At 35.4% G+C, this 21410-nt stretch overlaps 1 protein-coding gene and 1 pseudogene across 2 annotated transcripts in view; both read right to left on the bottom strand.

The window, feature by feature from the left end:
- The window catches only part of GABRG1 (gamma-aminobutyric acid type A receptor subunit gamma1), an 85881-nt gene extending 66285 nt beyond the window's left edge, over window positions 1-19596 (bottom strand). The window contains exon 1 of the mRNA XM_082464290.1: window positions 791-19596. Coding sequence (XP_082320416.1) covers window positions 791-894 — 104 coding nt within the window. The 5' untranslated portion in view covers window positions 895-19596. The remainder of the gene's footprint in view (window positions 1-790) is intronic.
- A 136-nt stretch (window positions 19597-19732) lies between these two features.
- On the bottom strand, window positions 19733-21048 carry LOC309661985 (heterogeneous nuclear ribonucleoprotein A3 pseudogene; annotated as a pseudogene). Its single transcript has one exon. The product of its transcript is annotated as a heterogeneous nuclear ribonucleoprotein A3 pseudogene (transcript).
- Between the last annotated feature and the right edge of the window lie 362 nt (window positions 21049-21410).

The following is a 21410-nucleotide window of genomic DNA, read 5'->3' as shown; positions in this document are numbered from 1 at the left end:
AAATTTTAGCAGTGATGCAAGTACTTAAAAAGGCATGTTTCCATCTCTATAGTGATTACATTTTACTCTTGAGTTCTAAGCACTCCCTCTCTCTCTCCCTCTCTGTCACACACACACACACACACACACACACACACACACACACACACACACACGGGACATTCACATCACCTTACAATATTTATTTACTTGTACACAGCCAAGTTAAAAAAAAAAAATTCAAAGCCGGCTCAGTAAAATATACATGGTTACTTCTAACTTAAATGTAACATAGTTTCAACCCTGATGGATTTTTAGCCATATTTATGATCTTTCTTGATGTAAAACTTTGATTTTTTTTTTTTAGAATAGCAAAAAGGTAAGGGAAAAGGCAATATTAGTGTATAAAAAGCATCATACATGCCATGTTCTGTAACAAGTTTCTAAAATAACTTTGTCTTTAAAATGCAGAATCATCCAGAAAGTTCATCAGTGGCATTCATTCACTAAATGTAGTAGCGAAAACATTTCTACTCCCCTCCCCACTTCCAGTAACTGAGTCTTTACTAGTTTCTACTGTGCTTCAAGTCAAAAACAACTGAGCTAATCTCCATACTTCACACATAGGCTAATTTCATTCTATCAGAAAAAGAGTAGATCTAATCAAAAAATAAACTGATGGCAAAATGTTGCACATGTGCCCAGGGAAATGCAAATTATTTAACCTAGAATGATTTTTTAAAGAAAAGAGAAATGAGGGGGGGAGTGGGTAGATACCAAAGAATAGTTTTGAGTCCTTGAATTTACTCACCAGTTTCCCAGGTGCAGGGTCAGTAACAGGAACATCAACCTCAACCCTTTCCTTTGACTCCACAGAAGAAAAGGGGAGAAGATAAGAGTTTTCCAAGAACCCATTGGGATCGCTTTTTCCGCTCAGTTCTCCAAGCCAGGACTTTTTCTCCCACCTTAGCTGCAGCCTGGTGAGTACAGAAGGGAGTGTGGGAAGGCAGTACACCTCCCAACCAGGTAGGATGCGACTCCCAGGGGAACTGAGCAAGGGAGCCAATCATTCCGAGAGGATGCTGGCATAAATAATCTGAAAAGAAGTTGGGCCAATCAACGGCCCAAAAGGGCGGGGCTTCCCCTACTAGAAATCGAGCCCAGTAGGGAAAAGGGCTCTGTCTTTCTGAAAGAAAAACAAACCTCTTCTCCCTGGCAGCCTCAGAGAAACAGTTGAGTGGCCCTGACAGATTTCCCTCCCTAGGGAAAGCCGGCTTCCCTCTTCCCTCTAGCCTTCCCTCCTGCCTGACTCTATTTCGGGGATCTGTTTCCTCTCCCGTGTTTGTATTCTGAATCTGTCTTCCAAGGGGGATCCGTGGGGAGCTTGCCGTGCCTAATTGGTTTTCCCCAGGCTCGCGAAGGTTCTGCTAATTTTTGTTAATTATTGTTAATTTTGTGTGTGGGGGGGAGAGGGAGCGGTGTCTCATTTCTCTTTGCAGACCCAGCACCTGGCACGATGCCCAGCACAAATATGTTCTCGGGAGATGCTGAAATATATAACTGAATGAATGAATGAGCGGGCTGGGTGCATTCCTGGTAATCACGTTTCCTACCCACCCCCCTTCCGCTGTCTTATAAGAGAGGATTTGCAGTCTCCTCTCTCTGGGCACCAGAAGATGATACTAATGAACAATACCAGACAAGAATAATCTCCTTTTACAAAAACATAAACAAAAATCCGATTTTAAAAAGGTTATTTTAGTCATAGGAGCTGGAGATCGATTACATGTGTAATCCTTGTTCTCCCCTTTGCGTTTGTTGAGCTCCAGTGTTTGGTACCTAACTTCAGAGGCTATGCTTTGAGTTTGCAGCAGAGCCCAACAGTTGCCATGGCAACTAGAAAGCCTCTGGCAGCTCGAACAAACTGTATAGGCTAAGACAGTGGTGGTGGTGGTGGAAACAGGCTTGCTCTGCCCAGCCATCTTCCGCCTCTATGCCCTCCTAAATCGCTGCTTCCCACCGAAGCCCTGGGGTTGGGGTCTTTGGCTGTCATTAATCATCTCACAACCACCTGGAATTGACCAGAGTCAGGGGTGAACTGCAATTTACCACCGAGTTACCTTAGAGTACTTGTCTCCCAGGAAATAGTTCAAGGTAGAAGTAACAGTGTTTGTGCATGAGTAGTTGTTGCTACCCTGCCGTCTGAAATCACTTAAAGGAACTGGATGGAGATAACAAGGTTACAGGTATTTTCTTGCCCAGAATAACAGATGGTGCAGTGCTGGGCTTTTCTCCCCTCTCTTTGATTCTGCATCTTTTTAGTCTTCTCTGAAAATAGGTATTGACTTCCTTGTTTTTCTTCTACTACCAGTTAATTAGGAAGCATTATTCTCTTCCACAAAGTATGTTAGTCAAGGTAGCTCATACCAAATAATTTGTATAACAATAAAGTTTCATTATGATAGATTTTGAAGTGAATAAATTTAAAGTTGATTTCAATATGAATCTGGATAGTTTTTTTTTTTTCTGGCCAATTAAGAATATGCTTTGCATAGCTATTTAACTGTTTCACTGGGTGCACACACTAAATCACCGTTCTGATTAGCCAGTGAACTAGGAATGAATTCACTAGACGTATGTAGTGAATAACAAATACTCGTCTAGGTACTCTTTGCATTTTGCTAAGATTAGGTAAGTTTTCTGCATCTAATCAGTGGCAATATGATACTGCATATTTTTATACAACAGTAGTTTATAGTTCTCCCATCAAAAATTGTTAACAAGGTTTTACTCTTATTGTTCTCATACATAACTGAAAGATGCTGAGAACTGTTAAGAGAAATTAATGAAGAGAAAAGGTGAAGGATATATCCTTAGGCAGTTACACATTGTCTGTTTATTCTTGTAAAAATAAAGGACAGGAGTAATTTCCAAACTGGGAAAGTTTCTGTATTTTCTGAAATATATGTTTTTGCCAATTTGGGGCTGAAATTGTTCAAACTTATTTAAATTCTTTCTTTCAAGAAATTTTATCTGACTTTTTATTTCTGTGTCTCTTCCTTTGATTTATTTTTCCTTCTTATAATATTTGTCTTCTGGTAAACTGATCCTATTCTGCTGTCGTAGTTAACTATAATTCCCTGTAAACTATGTTAAAGGGATCTGAACCCTCTGGAACCTGAAGAAGGAATGATGATTTTGTATATCAGCCATGTCTTGACGCTGACAGTCTGTCTCACTTGATTTACTAAATCAGTTGTGTGTGTGTGTGTGTATGGTGGGAGGGGGGATGACGCATAGTGTGAGCTCTGAAAAAAAGCCAAGAAGGTACACTGTGCTCATCAAACAAGCCATAGTGTCTCACAGAGGAACACTTATGGAGAAACAGATCAGGTGTCTTATACTGTATACAAATCTAGATTAGAAGGCCAGAAGTTGCTGTAGGAAAGTGTCTGGAGACAGCTCTCTGTCTTCCTCTATGGCAGTGGTTTCCAATTCTAGGCAATTTGACTTCATGAGACATTTTTCAATGTCTGGAGATATTTTCAGTTGTCACAACTTGGAGGATGGACGAGCTATTGGCATCTAGTAAGTAGAGTCCAGAGTTGCTGCTACACATTCTAAAATGCAAAAGAAAGCCATCCCACAACAAAGAATTATCGAGTCCAAACTCTCAATAGTGCCCAAAATGAGAAGCCCTGCAATCAATGTGGATGAAAAGGATCAGTAGAATGATTCCATTGCAGCTGATGATTTCTTCATATTGTCATTGAAGTCACCATACCCCTTCTCCTTCCTTTGACAGACTGAGCCATAACCATTATTCATTAATTTCATACCTAGTTGTAATGATTATCAACTCGTATTTCACAGCAATTTTTTCAAAATGTACCCAAGTATCACCTTAGAATAAAATGCTTGGAGTATCTATTAAAAATGCAAAGACATGGGCTTCTCGCCAGACCAAATGAATTAGAATCTTTAGCAAGAACCTCTGGAGGTTCTCATGCATCAAAACATTTGAAAACCATTGTCCTATAATTGTCCCACAAAATGACCAGTGAGACAGTGACCTGATTATGAATGTGCAACCCTGGCCTAGCAAAGCTAGATTTCAATATGATTCACTTGTCCATTATTAATGTATTCATTCAAATATTTATGAATAAATTATGATGTCAGACACTGTACCAGGCACTGAGAATACAATGGTGAACAAGACTTACCACTTTTTGCCTTGCTTTCTTCATCTATAGAAAGGTTATAAGAATTTTTAGTTTACTGAGTTGTTTTAAAGATCAAATGGATGAAGACATGGGGATTGCTTTAAACAGTACATGGATAATAGAGATCACTCAAAAAATGTTATTTGTCATTGTTGTTTACTTGTTGAGAGTAGGTTTCAAATCTAATTCATTCACTCCAGTGCTTGGTTACAGAATCTGGCACAGAGTAGTAATTTCTAGAATGTACAGTCTAACAGGGAGAATGGAGAAGATTAGGAGACACTGATGTTCTCACCCCACCCTCAACATTGTCCTGAAACCCGGCTTCTCCAGAGGACATTTGGAGTCATTTTCTAGTTCTCCACAAACTCTATACTTCAGCCAAAATCCCAATTGTAGGTTCCTAAACTTATCACTCAATATCATACTTTGTGTGTTTGTTTGTTTTGTCCTGTCATATGCTATTCCTTCAGTTTAGAAGGCCCTGCCCTCTTCTTCATCTGCCTCGTCTCTCTTCATTCTTTCTGATTAAGTTTAGGTGTCATTTTTTCCCCCAAGGAGCCTTTATTGCTTGTTCACTGCATGCTAGTCTGTGGTACAGTCTGTCCTATAATAATAGTTAATATTTATTGAGTTCTGACTATGTGTCACCAGGCATTATTCTTAATGGTTCTACATTATAGGTGCATGTAATACTCTCTCCACTTAAAGCAACCATTTCATATTTGTATCATAGAACATAACACATTTTTTAAAAGTATCTGTATTTCTACCCAAATTATCAGTTCTGTGTTTTAAAATTTTATATATTAAAAATTTATAGTACTTAGCAAACCGTGTATTGTTATGTATATATTTAATGTTATTATAGCTTATCTATATTTAATATTACGTGTACATTTGGTCAGTACCTTTCTGTCCCTATAATTTAGCTCTGTGAAGTCAAGGATTTCATTTGTTTTCATCCACTCACCCCTTTTGTCCAAAGCAATGGCTAGCAAGTAATAGGTACTCGATAAATATCTGTAGAATGAATAAGTATTCAGTGTATAATTAAATAAATAAACACATGCATAGCTTTATTCCTTTTATATACTTCTGGAGCCATTAAGGGATCTCTTTCAACAGCATAGATTCCAAGTGCCCATCTCTAATTAGACAAAATCCAGACCTTGTTGCTTGACTTATTCCTTCTTATCACACCATGGGAATTAACTATTTTTCCTATTTACATATTGCCATGATAAAAATTAACAAACCCAAGCACTTTAATTTATGCAATAAGATTATTATTTAAATCAAACAAAAGAGAGGTCCAGCTCAAAGAGATTTCACAAAACTGAAGACACACACCCTTTCTTTGTTCAGTCTCCTTAATCCTGTACCTGGCCTCTAGAGTACAGCAAAGAGAGGGAGTACTGATCATTGGTGGCAGGCAGCCATGGATCTAAAGCATCTAAGTCCATCCCATTTTTTGGTTTCTGTATAGTACTTTCTGAATCTGACCTTTTGCCACTGGTTATCTCTGTTCTTTCTTGTATCTTTCATGCTTTCTTTTCTAGCTGATTTCCTCTCCAACATACAAATATGTTCATGTATAACATTAAACCTTACACATATACTACATTAACCTTATTACCCCCTCTGTCTTTTATGCCTATTCCTTACTCCCACTAATAGCCATTCTTCTCTATTTCATCACCATCCATTCACTCACCAAACTTAGGGGTCTGGCCTCTGTGCCATGACACTGATGGCTCCAGGTTGCTAAATCCGGTAGATGTTTCCCATAATCACCTTGTATGATCTTTCATCTGTGTTGGATCCAGTTGACTCTCTTTATCAAAACACTCAATATCATGATACCATGCTTTCCTGGTTTTTCTTATGAACCTTTTGCTAACTCTTTTTAGACTTCTTTGCATGCTTGTTCTACCAGACCCTAACATTTTTAAGTTCCTCAAATATGAGTTCAACTTCTTTTCTTTTTGCACCACACTTTCACATTGGGTAATCTTGTCTATTTCCTAAGCTATATATACAATATATATATTGCATATACAGTTTGCAGTGTTGATATAATAGTATTAGATAAAACAAAAATGCCTAGCACATAATAGGCCTCAATATATGGAAAAGATTTGGAATCAGGTGGGTAAACTCTTGTAAACATCAGGAAGTATATGATTAAATTATATTTGGAAAAGTAAGGAATGTAGAGTCAGCTAACATAAATTTAAATCCTGTCCACACTAATTATTTTTCTGACCTTTGGCAAACCACATCTCTCTGAACCTCAGATTTCTCAGTTACAAAATGGAGATGACAACCCCTATCAAAATAGGTATGAAAATCAAATACAATAACCTTATTATAACTCTTTGTAAATTATTAAACAACATAGAAATATTAGTTGTTGATATCACTGTTATTACTTTTTGATGATCAGTACAAAAGTATAGTAATTAAAGAAGGTATGACAGGGAAATACAAAATATCAAGAACTAACCATTTTATAGTCCTCATAGTTTTCTAAACATTGGATATCTTAATTGATTTGGATATCTTAACTTATTAAAAGCCTAAAATAACTCTGTGAGACAGTTACTATTATAATTCCTTTATTTTATAGATGAGGAAATTGATCTAGTAGATTTAGTAACTTTCCCAGGTCACACAGCAAGTAAGTGGCAGAGCTGGGATTTGAATCTAGGGAGTCAGGGTTCAGAGCCCATGTTTGAGCTGCTACGTGATATTGTCTTTACGATGACAGATGAGTCATGATCTCTGCTTTAAAGAAGATAATTTATATTTCTGCCCAGGACACCTTTTCCCACCTCAGGTTAACCAACACTGTTATTTTAGTGACTACATACCAGGGCATCACTGTCATGAAAACCTTCCATATTTTACTTTAAAGGGCCATCCCATAAAAATGTCAAAGGTGGGAAAGAGTTTTTGAAGAATGACCCTTTAGCAGCCATGATTCAAAGGAATACAGTCCTGTTCAGAATATGAGACACTTACAGGAAAAGGTACAGCACTTGGAGATATATCAAAGCCTGACATTTAATGAAAACCTTAAAGATCTTGATGGAGCTTTATATCAATTACTCATTCACCTTGTATATGGCCTAATATATTTTATTTTTAAAAAGTCTCACTAGCAGGACTGGCATTGAAATGCCCCAGCCCCAAGGGCATCTTTGAATGGGTCCTATCTAGTACCTAACTCCCTACTCATCTAGTTAATAGCCTGCAATATGTCTATTTATATGGTTTTGACTAGCAGCTAAAGAATAATATAGTTTCCCATGGCCATTTAAGCTCCACAGAGAGAGAACTCCTTCTACTTGCATATTTCCTCCCTAATTTGTCTTACAATAGCTCTTCGTCCAGCAAAGTATGCAGTGACAACATGTATGTACCAGAAAAGCATTTATAGTCCTCAAGTCTCCTTTTAGACCACAAGGAGGTGTCATGAACACCAAAAGAATTGTTCTTATTGACAGAAATCTGGGGAGCCTTTATGAAAATAAATTCTAAGTATATTGGATCAGGGTAGAAGGATTATAATGCTGGGTGGGTCAAAATGCGTTGAAATGGGTACATTCCACTAAGCGAAGATTCTGGATTCAATATGTTTAATCAAGAGTATTTCTAGCAGTTTGCTTTAATGGCTGACTGATCCTTTACCCAAAAGTAGCAAGTTATGAAGTTAAAACATCCATGATACTGAAAAGTAGGTATCCGAAGTTTTAAGAATAAATAGATGTTGGCATGGATTTGTCCTGCTCACCAACTCCAATCTATGCCCCTACATTTGTCCAAGCACACTCCCTTAATGTATTCATCAGGGAACCTCCAGCAGCCTTGAAGAGCTCTTGGGTGGCTATTGTCTGTAGGCCAGAGATGATAGTGGGAAATGCTGCCATCAAACTGGATTCCCAGATCCAATGGAGATAATGGGATCTCAGGGATTCTCTGTATTCAAAGGGCATGATAAAATCCTAGAATATCAGGGGTCAAGTGGCGGCACTTAATCACCAGAGTAATGATGGGCATGGGTACAGAAATGTACACCAGAGGAAGCACAGTAATCAGCATAGCCTGAGCTGCAGAGATCTTTGGTGTTTGTTAAATGATAATGGTGTCCTTGGAACTGAAGTAGATGATCAGCCTACAGAACCTTACTGATATGTATAGTCAGAAAAGCATTAGGTCTAGTGAAGAAAGATGTGATTTGAATTATCACAAAAGAGTTCAAGCCCCTCAAACCAGTTTCTAGTCTTGAGTCTAGAGCCTCTTAATGAAGGGGAGATGGGTTTTGCTTAAGGAAGATTGTAGCTACACAGACAAAAATTTATTCTGTAAATTTATGTCCTATCCTTCCTCCAAGAAGTCCTGCCACCATTTATCAGAGTGACTGTAGAAGCTGAATAACCAGATTCTTTGAGATTATAAGGCCCTGGTTTTAATTTACAGCAATTCCTGGAGATCCAAAATGCCACTGTGGTCCAGTGTAGCCATAGTAGACATCTATAGAGATGAGATGATTTATGGTTTGGGGTGATTCCAAGGTAGGCCTGCGTGCACCTGAACCCATCATGTGATTTTATCCCAGGTATACAATGCATAGTTGTGAGGGACATACTCAGCAACTTGTAGAATACCAAATTAATTCTTTGACCTGTGGGGAAAAAACCCAAGAAAAGCCCCAGGACTCTCTTTACGTACCAATATAATAAACAAAATGTAATGCTACATCTCTGCCACACCAAGGACGTAAAAGATGAAGGAGTGGTACTTCTTACTAAAGATACATTTAGTTTGTCTATTTGGCTTATACACAATGCAGATGGGTATAAGAGAATAAGAGTAGATTATCAAAAATTTAATTAGGTAATGATTCCAATTGCAGCTGTTATCCCAGATGTGTTTTTATTACTGTAGTTCCCAGAGTCTCTTGATACCTGATGTGTAGCAAACATTTCAGTGGTGAAACTCATTAGACATTTACTTTCAGAGGAGAGGGTCAGGATACACTGTTGCTGACTTACCTCAGGGCTAAATCAAACATCCAGCCAGTGACATAGTCTAGTCTAAATGGACCTTGACTGTCTTTTTATTTTATAAGACATCATGCTCTTCCATTAAGTTGACGACACCGTTCTGATTGGATCTGGCGGACAGGAAGAAGAAACTACTCTAGACACCTTGGTAAGACACACGCTTACCAAAATGTGGGAAAAGAATTCCACAAAAATTCAGGGCCTTGTTTACACATTGATGAAATTACTAGGGGTTCAGTGACCTGGGCGTGGAGATATTCCTGTGAAGGTGAAGGAAAATTTGATGCATCGGGTCCTTCCTATCATTAAGGAAGGAGCATTATGTCTCTTTGGATTGTAGAAACAACATACCCCTTATTTAGGTTTATTACTCCAACCCATTTACTGAGTAACCTTAAAGTCTGTTTTTTATTAGGGCTTTTATTATTTTTATTAGGACTCGAAAAAGAAAAAAACCTCTGCAATAGGTTTAGACTACTGCATAAGAGCCTCTGCCACTTGGGCCAAAAGAGAATACTAATCCAATTATGTTTGAAATGATTGTAGCATATAAGGATGCTGTGTGGCACTTATGAACAGACTCCTGTTAATGAATCACAAAGAAGACTTTTAAAATTTTAGAACAAAGCTGTGCCATCCTCTTCAGATTATTATTCTCCTTTTAAGAAATAGATACTGGCTTGCTACAGGTCTCTAGTAGAGACAGAACACTTCACATGAGCCACCAAGTTACCATACAGCCTGAGTTACCTTTCATGAACTGGTATTGTTGGCATGGGCAGAAGTCCATAGTCAAATGATAGCAGCACATAAGCGATCAGACTTGAGTGAGGCATAGACTGAGACACACAAGCAAATAGCTAAAATGCCTATGGCCCTTACTCCAGCTCCTTTGCCCATGTCTCTCAATCTTCACCTAGAGTGTCATTAGGAATTTCCTATGAGTAGTTAACAAGATGAAAAAAAAAAAAATCAGGCCTTATTTACAAATGATTCTGTAGACAAAAGTAGACAACTTCAGCTTACTCCAGGACCTCCAGAATAAAGTGAAGAAAACTCCCATTAGGCAGAACTTTGAGTAGTATAACTGTTTTGTTGAATTCTTTTTTTTTTAATGAGAGATTGTCAGAAGTAGAATCTTCTTTGATTTATAGTTCGTGTCTAAAGGTCAGAGACTTGGAAGAGACACACTTGGAAAATTGGTGGCAAGAGAATGGGGAAGAGATATTTGAATAGACCTCTCTGAAGAAACACAGAATGTCGACATATTTTTCATTCCATCTATGATTCTCACCAAAGATAGCCTCACCACAAGACCTTTGTATTCAAGTGAACAAGATGATGTGCTGTGTGACTATCAGTTACCCTCTTTCTTCAGCCACCCATGTCCTTATAGACTGTCCTTTTACACCAAGTGATGAATGTTATACATAGAGTCAGTAATATAGATTCACCAAGTATGGTCTGACTTGGCAAATTTCCAGCCAGTCAATAACAGATACTAACACCTAGCTCCAAATATGATACCATTGCACAAGGGCATTAATTAGCCACCTGGTAGCAGGTGGATTGAATTGGACCCTTCCATGGATGCCATTTTCTTCTGCAAATTACCTGAGTTGTCAAGATTGGAGGTTGTGAGAAACACCCCAGTTTCTAGTTTTTCCTTGCTCTCTATCCTTTCACAGCCAGCTTTCTTCCACAACTGCTACCCCTGCTGACCTATAGCCATTTATCACCAACAACCACCCATGAAATTCTATAGAAGTCTGACTCATTTTGAACAAAAGGGTGGTCTGACAGAAGTCCAAATTACAAAGTCTCCACGAATATTAGTGTCTAAATTTGGGGGAATAAATATGGCCTAATGTGTTGATTCACAATGTAAAATATATTTTTACATTAAATCTTTTTGGACAGATTCTACATATACACAATCATCATCAGATATTGACATCTATTTTTCTGTATTTCTACACTGTATATGTGTTCCGTTTATAGCAGTAAGTATTTTATATTACGGTGTTTGTCATAACACCATATGGCACACTCTCTGTAGCTGGGACTCTCTCTTTTGTTTTTGTGTCCCTAATAATACCTAGCTATAGTAGGTACACTGTAATTGTTGGATGAAAAAGAGTGAATTTGTGAATTATCTGTCAGTCAGTCTGTCTATCTATTTAGATAACTAGCTGTAGAAATAAGACCAGCATTTAAGTCATGAAAACATAATCAAGAATTGGAGACTTGTCACAAATTTTGGTACACAGGATGGGATGTCAGGGTTAATATGGGGAAAGGTTTCTCAGCAGAAATTGAGATGGTGCAAGGATCTGGTGCAAGATAATTTTTGCTGATCAAGACAAGACTTAAAAAGTTAATCAGGTAAATTATGTCATATCTCATGGGTAAAAGAGACGAATATATTTGTCCAGATATCCAGGGTAGAACAGGAGTATGGACAATTAATCTCTGAAACAAATTATGAAGCAGAGAAGTGGGGAACATAAAACAACATCAAATTCATATTAAAATATTTTACAAGTGGAATAGATGGAGAGGAGAAAGCATCTACAAAGTTACACAACACATATGCGTAATATTGTATTTCCCCAATATTAAGTATTTGATTAGTAGAGCTGATTCTTAAAAGTCTTTACAATATTAATTTCTGTCATATTTTCCCATCAGAAGAATTATGAACATCAGTGTGCTATTCTCTGAAAACTGGATTTTATTTTAGTATTACAGTATTATTTCTTCAGTCAGTAGTTCACTTCGTAATGGTTCCTTCCTTATTGCCAAAAACACCCATAAATTATTCTGCCCAGAACAAATGTTTGAAATGGTTATGAAGGCATGGAATTAACTGCTATGGTCTTTAGGAATACATTTATCATCACTAATTTGTTTTCATTGAGAAGAAGTTTAACTTAAAGAGCATGTTAGATAATTTCATGTCTCTATAAACATTGAAAAGTAGCCTAGGACTTAGTAAATTTTGAACCGTATTTCCAAACCAGGCTATTGAACAGAAAGGCCTAGTGGAGCCTTTAAAAATAGAAATTCTACCACCCTGTACAACCTGATTCAGAGTTTCAGTAGGTAAAATCCTGAAATTTGTATTTTTAACAAGCTTCTCAGGAGATGCTTAAACAAATGATATATAGACTTCCATTGAAACCACTGATACCATATACAATGGCAAAATGCAGTCAATACATATTTGCTCACTGAATATATGTGACCAGCTTTGCAGCTTTGCTAAATGTATCACATTCCAAGGAATGTTAAAATACTTCCAAGAACTTAACAAGTATTTATAAGACAACATAATGGTGATGCTTCTCTTAGGGTTTGATGACCTCTTAATTAAAAGATGATTGGGATTCATAGTCTTTGAACTCCATTTTACATGAATAATATACATGTTTTTTTTCTGAGAAGAAGCTTCATCTCATTCTCATTGATTCAGCAAATATTTGACTATCTATAAGGGATTCTTTCTTCTCTCCCCCAAAGGTTAAGAACTATTGCCCTAAATTACTCATATTGCTGTTGATTTGCATGCACGCTGATCTTTCCTCCAGGCTCACAACCAACATCATTTAAATTTTAAGCAAAGTGCAATTATCAAGAATCTATATACACTTAGAATAAAAAGGAAGACGTGTGATCAGAAAAAAAAGGGCAAATAATATCATTTTTCCACATTAATTTACATGTGGAATAGCCTCAGAGGTTTAATTTTTTCATCTTGGAATTCAAAACAGAGATTGTTCCTTTGAGATAACTTCATCAACCCTCTCAGTTGACTACATTGCAGGAACTTGCTGCCAACAGACATGGTGGAGGGTCATAGCTTTGAAGTCCTTGGGGTCCATGTTGTTTCAATCTGTTTAGTAGCTGTAGTCTGTGTGGATTTAAAGTTGGTTAGTCAACCAAACAAGAACAGAATAGACTTAGTTGATCAATGTCACCTTGAAAGAAAATTAAAAGGCATTTTTTGCAAGACTGAAAAATAGGAAGCTAGAAGAGAAAGGTTACTTATATGCTGGATGACGGAATTTAGCTTTGGGAAATCCTGACGCAGATAAAACCTAACAGAAATGAGTGTAAAGAACATTGCTTATATCTCATGATTATTGAGATATAATTTACAATTGGTAAAATTTACCCTGTTTAGGAATACTATTCCATAGGTTTTGACACTTGTCACTATGAAGATATAGAATATTTCTACTATCCGAAAATTTTCAACATACTCCTTTGTAGTCAATCCATCTCATACTCAGTCCTGACAATCACTGTCTTGCTATCTATCTCTATTCTTTACCTTTTCCAGAACGTGATATAAACAGAATCATAAAGTATGCAATTTTGTGTTCTTGTGTCTTTCATTTAGCATAATAAATTTAAGATTCTACTCTATTAGATGTTATCAATATTATGTTCCTTTTATAGGGGAACAATATTTAATTGTATGGATGTACCAAGATTTATTTATTTATTTATTTATTTATTTATTTAGACGTATCTTTTTCTTGCTTCCAGTTGCTGCTATAAACATTTGTATACAGTTTTTTGTGGACATATGTCTTCATTCTCTTGGTTAGATGCCTGGGGTGGGGATTACTGGATTGCATATTATATTAAAATATACTATATTATATATTATATTATATTCATAGATGCATCTTATATATTATATATGAACTGCTAAACTGTTCTCCAAAGAGGCTGCACCACTTGCTTTCCTGGAGGCAGTGTATGCCAGTTGCTCTGCATTCATGTCAACACTAGGCATTGCCTATTTTTAGCCATGCTAATATGTGTGTAATGAAATCTCATTTTGGTCTTTATTTGCATTTCCCCAAAAAATAAGGATGTTGAACCTCTTGGATGTGCTTGTTTGCCATCCATATCTCTTTCATGGTGAAGAATTTGTTCAAAACTTTTTTTCCCCATTTTTAATGCTTTATTTTTGTTACTATTATTATTATTGAATTGTTTTTAATGGGCATATGAGTTGCAAATACTTTCTCCAAGTCTGTAGTTTGTCTTTTTATTTTCTTCAGTGTCTTTTAAAGACCAAAGGTTTTTAATTTTGATGAAGTACAGGTATCAATTTGGTTTCTTTCATGGTTTGTGCTTGGGATGATCTAAAAGCATTTTTCCTAATCCAAGCTCGGAAAGATTTTCTCTTATGACTTCTTCTAAAGTTTTGTAGTTGTATGTTTTGTGTTTAATTTTATGATCCAATTAGTGTTGATTTCTATGTATTGTGCAAAGTATGCATCAAAGTCTCCTTTTGTTCATGTAGGTATCCAAATGGTGCATCACCATTTTTTGAGAAGACTATTCTTTCTCCATTGTATTACCTTGTCAACTTTTGTTGAAAATTAATTACTGTTATATATGTAAGCCTATTTTTGGACTCTATTCTGGTCCAATGATCCTTACACCAATATCACACTATCTGGATTAGTATAGATTTGTTGTAAGTCTTGAAATCAGAAATTGGGAGTTCTCATACTTTATTCTTTGTTTTCAAAATTGTTTTGACTACTTTAGCTTCTTTACATGTCCATAAATATTTTCAAATAAACTTATTAATCTATAACAAAACAAAAAGCAAAAAAAACTGCTGGGATTGTGTCTGAAATTGCTTTGGATGCACAAATCAATTGGGGAATAATTGATATTTTAATAATATTGAGTTTTCCAAATAAACTTTTCATTTAGTTAAATTTTCTTTGATTTCTCTCATTGATGTGTTAGTTTTCATCATATTCATTTTATAAAGACTTTGTTAGATTTTCCCCTAAGTGCTTCACATGTTTTGATCCTATTATAAGTAAAATTTTTAAAATTTTGATTTTCAGTTGTTTACTGCAAGTATAATTTTATTTCCCCATTTATTTAGTTTTTATTTTTTAAATCAAATATATTTTGTTAAAGTTATTCCTATAGATGTCATTTTTCATACCGTATTAAATAGTCTTTTAAAATTTAAATTAAAAGATTTTTTATCACTGGTATATATAAAAAATGATTTTAGTACGCCTTGTATCCTGCAACCCTACTAAATACATTCATTGGTACTAGAGAAAATTTGTAAATTCTTTGGGATTTTTCTATGTAGACAATTATATCAAAGTATGAATAAAATAAATTTTAGTTATTTCTTTCTCATCTCTATACTTTTAGTGTTTTGGGGTTTTTTTTTGCCTTATTTTACTGGTTAAGACTTTTATTATGATATTGAATAATAATGGTTAGAGAGGACATCACTGCCTTACTCTCCATCTTAGCAAGAATGCATTTGTCAATATTACTGTGCACATATGTATATATATATATATATATATATATATGATATTAGCTGCTTTTTTTTTGGTAAATGCCTTTAACCAGGTTGAGAATGTTCCCTTTTATTCCTCCTTTGCTGACAGTTTTTATCATAAAGGTCAAATTATTTTTGGAAAAGGCAAGGAATGAAGTGTTCCTAAAAGCCTCTGGAGAGGGTGCAGCTTTGCCAACTCATGATTTACACCCACTTATACTGATTTCAGGTTTTTGGTCTCCAGAAATGTGAGAGAATAAATTTCTTTTGTTTTAATCCACCAGATTTGTAGTAATTTGTTATAGCAACCAGAAGAAACTAATACAATATTCTTGAGGGCTATTTAGTAGGATTTTTCTTCCTCCTCATAAAATGAGTTGGAAATTCTCAACTTTCTTCTATTTCCTGGAAGAATTTGTGTATAACTGGTACATTCTTCCTTTAATGTTTGTTAGTATTTGCCAGTGAAGTTATCTGGGCATGGAGTTCTCTTTGTTGGGAGGTTTTTAACTAGAAACTCAATTCCTTTAATAGACATGTAATCAGCCCTGTTATCTATTTCTTCCTGAGTGAACGTTGGAAGTTTCTATATTTTGAGGAAATTGTACATTTTATGTAAATTACTAATTTAGTGACTTAAAATTGTTCATAATTTTGCCTTAATGTCCTTTTAACTGGGGTTTGGCAAACTATAGCTTGAGAGCCAAATCTGGCCCTGTTTTTATACACCCCACGAAGTGAAAATGTTCTTTACATTTTTAAATTGTCGCAAAAAAAGTCAAACAACAAGAATATGCTACAGAGGCTGTACTGTGGCATGGAAATTCTGAAGTATTTATTATTGGTCCATATAAAGAAAAAAAATTACCAATACTTGCTATGATGTCTGTAGGATCTAAAGATGTCACTTCTTTCATTCCTGATTTTGGTAATTTGTGTTGCTTTTTTTTAAAATCGATTTTGTGATCAATCAGGCTGAGGATTATTAATTGTATTGATCTGCTCAAAGAACCACCTTTTTTGCTTCATTGGTGTTCTTTAGTGTCTTTCTGTTTTTAATTTAAATGATTTCTGTTCTTATCTTTATGTTTTTATTTCTTCTTTCCTTCTTTTTTTACTTTTAATCTATATATACCTTTATAAATAAAGTAGTTTCTTTATAGGTCATATGTAGCTCAGTCTTGTTTTTTATTCAATCTGATAAGCGCATCATTTTATCTGGGGTGTTTAGACCATTTCAGTTTAACTTGATCTGGGATATGATTAGTCTTAATCTATTATACTAATCCTTATTTTCTGTTTGTTCCATCTATTCTTTGTTCTTTTTCATCCTTTTTCATGTCCTTTTGTATTAATTATTTTCATGATTTCATTTATTTTACTACTACTTATATCTCTTTTTGAAGTTTATTTAGTAAATATTTAGTTTGTAATAATTTCAGACTTACAGAAAATAGTAATAAAAAGAAATATAGGGACACCCTTCTGTGATAGTCCCAACTGTAAAAATTTCCCCACACCTTTGATTATTTTTTCCATATATACATATTCTTCTTCATAATATTGTTACTAATCATTATCATTATTATTGAACCATTTGAGGGTAAGTTGTAGACATGATATCTCTCAACTCTGAATACTTCTGTGTGTATTTCCTAGGAACAATGATCCAAATTAGGAATTTAAGATTTTTACAATACTACTATATAATTTATAGACATTATTCATACTTTGACATTTGTTCCAATAATGGAATCTATCTTTGTCTATTTTACCCTTGATATTTTTTAAGAGAGTAGACAAGTTATTTTGTAGAATGTTCCTCTGTCTGGAGTTTTCTGACATTTCCTTCTGACTAGATTTAGGTTACATGATTTTGGCAAGAACACAAACGAAAACATTTTTTGTCCTTCTCCAAGCATCATACCAGGAGGCACAGGTCATTTTTTTTTCACCCATTTCTCCCACAACGCCATTCCTCACCTCTAGCAACCACCAGTATGTTCCCTGTATCTATGAGCTTGGTTTTGCTTTTTTGTTTTCTTTTTTTTTAGATTCCACGTAAAAGAGAGATCATACAGTATTTGTCTTTCTCTGACTTATTTCACTTAGCATAATACTGTCTAGGTCCATCCATGTTGTCACAAATGGTAGGATTTTATTCTTTTTTGTGCCTGAGTAATATACTCACAATTCGTATCACAATTTCTTTATCCATTCATCCATCGATGAACACTTAAATCGTTTTCATATCTTGGCTATTGTAAACAATGCTGCAATGAACATGTAGTTGTATATCTTTTTGAGTTAGTATTTTCATTTCTTTGCATAAGTGGATTTACTGGATCATATGCTAGTTTCATTTTTAACTTTTTTAGGAACTTCCATACTGTTTTCCAGAGTGACTGCACCAATTCACATTTCCATCAACAATGTACTCGAGTTCCCTTTTCTCACATCCTCACCAACACTTATTTGTTGTTGTTTTTTTGTAACACCCATTCTAACAGGTGTGGGGTGGTATCTCATTGAGGTTTTGATTTGTATTTACTGGAAGATTAATGATGTAGAGCATCTTTTCATGTAAATGTTGGACATCTGTATGTCTTCTTTGGAAAAATGTCTATTCAGATCTTCTGCCCATTTTTTAATCTGATTGTTTGTTTTGTTATTGAGTTGTATGTGTTCTTTATATATTTGGGATATTAGCTTCTTATCAAATATATGATTTGCCAATATTTTCTCCCATTCATTGGGTTGCCTTTTCATTTTGTTGATGGTTCCCTTTGCTATTCAGAAGTTTTTAGTTTGATGTAGTTCTACTTGTTTATTTTTGCTTTTGTTGCTCTTGCTTTTGGTGTCAGATTATAAAAATCGTTGCCAAGACCTATGTCAAGATGATTACTGCTTATATTTTATTGTAGGAGTTTTATGATTTTAGGTCTTATGTTCAAGACTTTAATCCAATTTGCATGTATGTTACTCATATTTCTTTTTCTTAGTAGTAGCCATAGGGCTTACAATATTCTTCTTTAACTTATCACATTTCACATGCAAATAACATTATACCAATTCACAAAGAATTTAAGAAAATTATAACAATATAATTCCAATTACGCACTCCCATCCATTCTACTATTGTTCTCATAATTTTACTTTTATATATGCTGTAAGGTCCACATTATATTTTCACATTTTTGCTTTAGAGAATCAAATATGTTTTAAAGAATTAAAAATAAGAAAGTATGTAATTTCTATTTGCATCTTTTTTGTGTGTATTATTTCCCACATTCTTTTTTCTTTGCCTAGATTCAAGTTTCTATCTGGTATCATATTAACATGGTCTGAAAAATTTCTTAACATGGCATGCTGTCAGTGAAAAATGTTCTTTATTTCATCTTAGTTTCTTGTAAGATATATTCTTTGGATGTACAATTCCACTTTGAGTGTTTTTATTTTTTGCCCAGTGCTTTGAAGATGTAAAACTCTTGTATTCTGGCTTGCATAATTTCTGATCAATAAGATTATTTTTATTTTTTCTTGGTGTGTAATGTTTTCTTTTCTTCCCTGATTGCATTCAAAATTTTGAAAATCTTTTTTCCCCCCACACATTTTGACTACGATGTATCTAAGTGGGTAGTTTTTTTATGTTTGTTTCTCTTTGTATATATACTGATTAAGATTCTATGGGCATTTTGATCATTATCTCTTCAAATTTTTCTTCTGCACCCAAATTTTCTCTTCTCCTTCTGGGACCCCAATTATACATATACTTGACTGTTCCATGTTTTTTCTCTGCTCTTGGATTCTCTCTTTTTTCTTCTTTCTCTCTTTTATGTCCATCTACTAATAAATCCATTAAAGGAATTCTTTATATCTGGTAGCATTTTTAGAATTCTAGTATTCTTTTTTTTTTTTTTTTAAAGTTAAAAATTCCTTAATTTTTTATTCCTGGTACCACTACCACAATTTACAGGGCAATATACCTCATGTAATGAAAAGAAAAAGAAAAAGACAAAGCTACAACAGATAAAAGACCTCAGGAATGTACATCTAATTGACACTACATTGCATTAATCAATAGCTGCACTTTTTGCAAACTGGCTATGACAGTCCTGAACAAGAAGGGTTTCCTGTTTAAGCTGCAGTAACTTTTCTGACTGTGGATCATCGTTCCTTCTGTGGCAAATTTTTACAGTTCCTCTAATGCATTTGGGACGACTGTCTCAAAGTAACCTGCAGCTTTCCTGACAATTCCTCACTCTCTCTCCTGCTAAGAACTGTAGCCCTTTTCTTCTGAGTTTTTAGAACCTTCTGCTACCATATCCACCACTTCCACCACCAGATCCATAACCACCACCATAGGGACTTCCCGAGCTTCTTCCACCAAAACTGCCCCCCTTCATGGGTCCATAATTTGATTGCTGTTGTCCACTATAATTTCCAAAATCATTATAGCTCCCACCACCACCATAGTCACCTCCAAAATTTCCTCCTTCATTGTAACCATCATATCCTCCACCACCGCCACCATATCCACCACCTTGGTTTCCATATCCTGGTCCACCACCACCATAGCCTCCTCTACTACTGTAACCAGGACCACCGCCATAGTTACCACCGTCGCCTCCAAATCCATTATATCCACCATCACCTCCTCCATAACTACCTCTGCTGCCACCACCTCCACCACCATAGCCTCCTCTTCCACCAAAGTTTCCACCACAGCCAAATTTACCTCCACCACCTCCAAAGTTTCTTCCACGACCCATAAAATTGCCAGATCCACCTCCACGACCTCTTTGTGATCCAGCAGATTGCATTTCTTGTTTAGAAAGGGCCTTTTTCACTTCACAATTATGCCCATTAATAGTGTGGTATTTCTGAACAACAATTTTATCAACTGTATCATGATCATCAAAAGTTACAAAAGCAAATCCTCTCTTTTTTCCACTCTGCCTGTCTTCCATAACTTCTATGGTTTCAATCTTGCCATACTTTTCAAAGTAGTCTCTCAAATTATATTCTTCTGTATTTCTTTAATACCACCAACAAAAATTTTCTTCACTGTTAGATGGCCACCAGGCTTTACAGAATCCTCTCTAGAAACAGCTCTCTTTGGTTCCACTACACGCCCATCAACCTTGTGTGGTCGAGCACACATTGCTGCATCCACCTCTTCAACACAAGAGTAACTCACAAAACCAAAGCCCCTGGAACGTTTTGTTTGGGGGTCTCTCATCACCACACAATCTGTAAGTGTGCCCCATTTCTCAAAATGTTCTCTTAAGCTATCATCTGTAGTTTCAAAGCTCAGACCACCAATAAACAGTTTTCTCAACTGTTCTGGTTCCTTTGGATCATGGCCCTCCATTTTGAGACCGGACTTGCCTCTTCCAACTCAAGTTCAATATCTAGAATTCTAGTATTATTATTTTACCTTATTATGTTATCTATCTTTTTACTAAACTTTCCTCACACATGTATGTTGTCTACTTTTTCCAGTAGATCCTCTAACATATTAATTTTAGTTATGTAAATGTCCCTATCTCATAATCCAAGACCAGGGCCATCTCTGAGTCTGATTTTGTTGATTGCTTTATCTCTTGACAATAATTTTAATTTTTTGTCTTACATTTTTCAATGTCTCATAATTTTCTTGCATATCAGGAATTGTATGTAAAATAATACAGACTGAAGTAAATAGTGTTTATGCTTGTAAATGGTCATGTCTCTTTTGTTATGCTGTTAGTGTAGGGGGATGAGCTAATTTAGTTTGTAGTTGAA

Source organism: Balaenoptera physalus (assembly GCF_965194825.1).
Source record: "Balaenoptera physalus genome assembly, chromosome: 5".
NCBI lineage: Eukaryota > Metazoa > Chordata > Mammalia > Artiodactyla > Balaenopteridae > Balaenoptera > Balaenoptera physalus.
The sequence above is the reverse complement of the archived record's forward strand: the minus strand, read 5'-3'. Positions and strand labels throughout refer to the sequence as shown.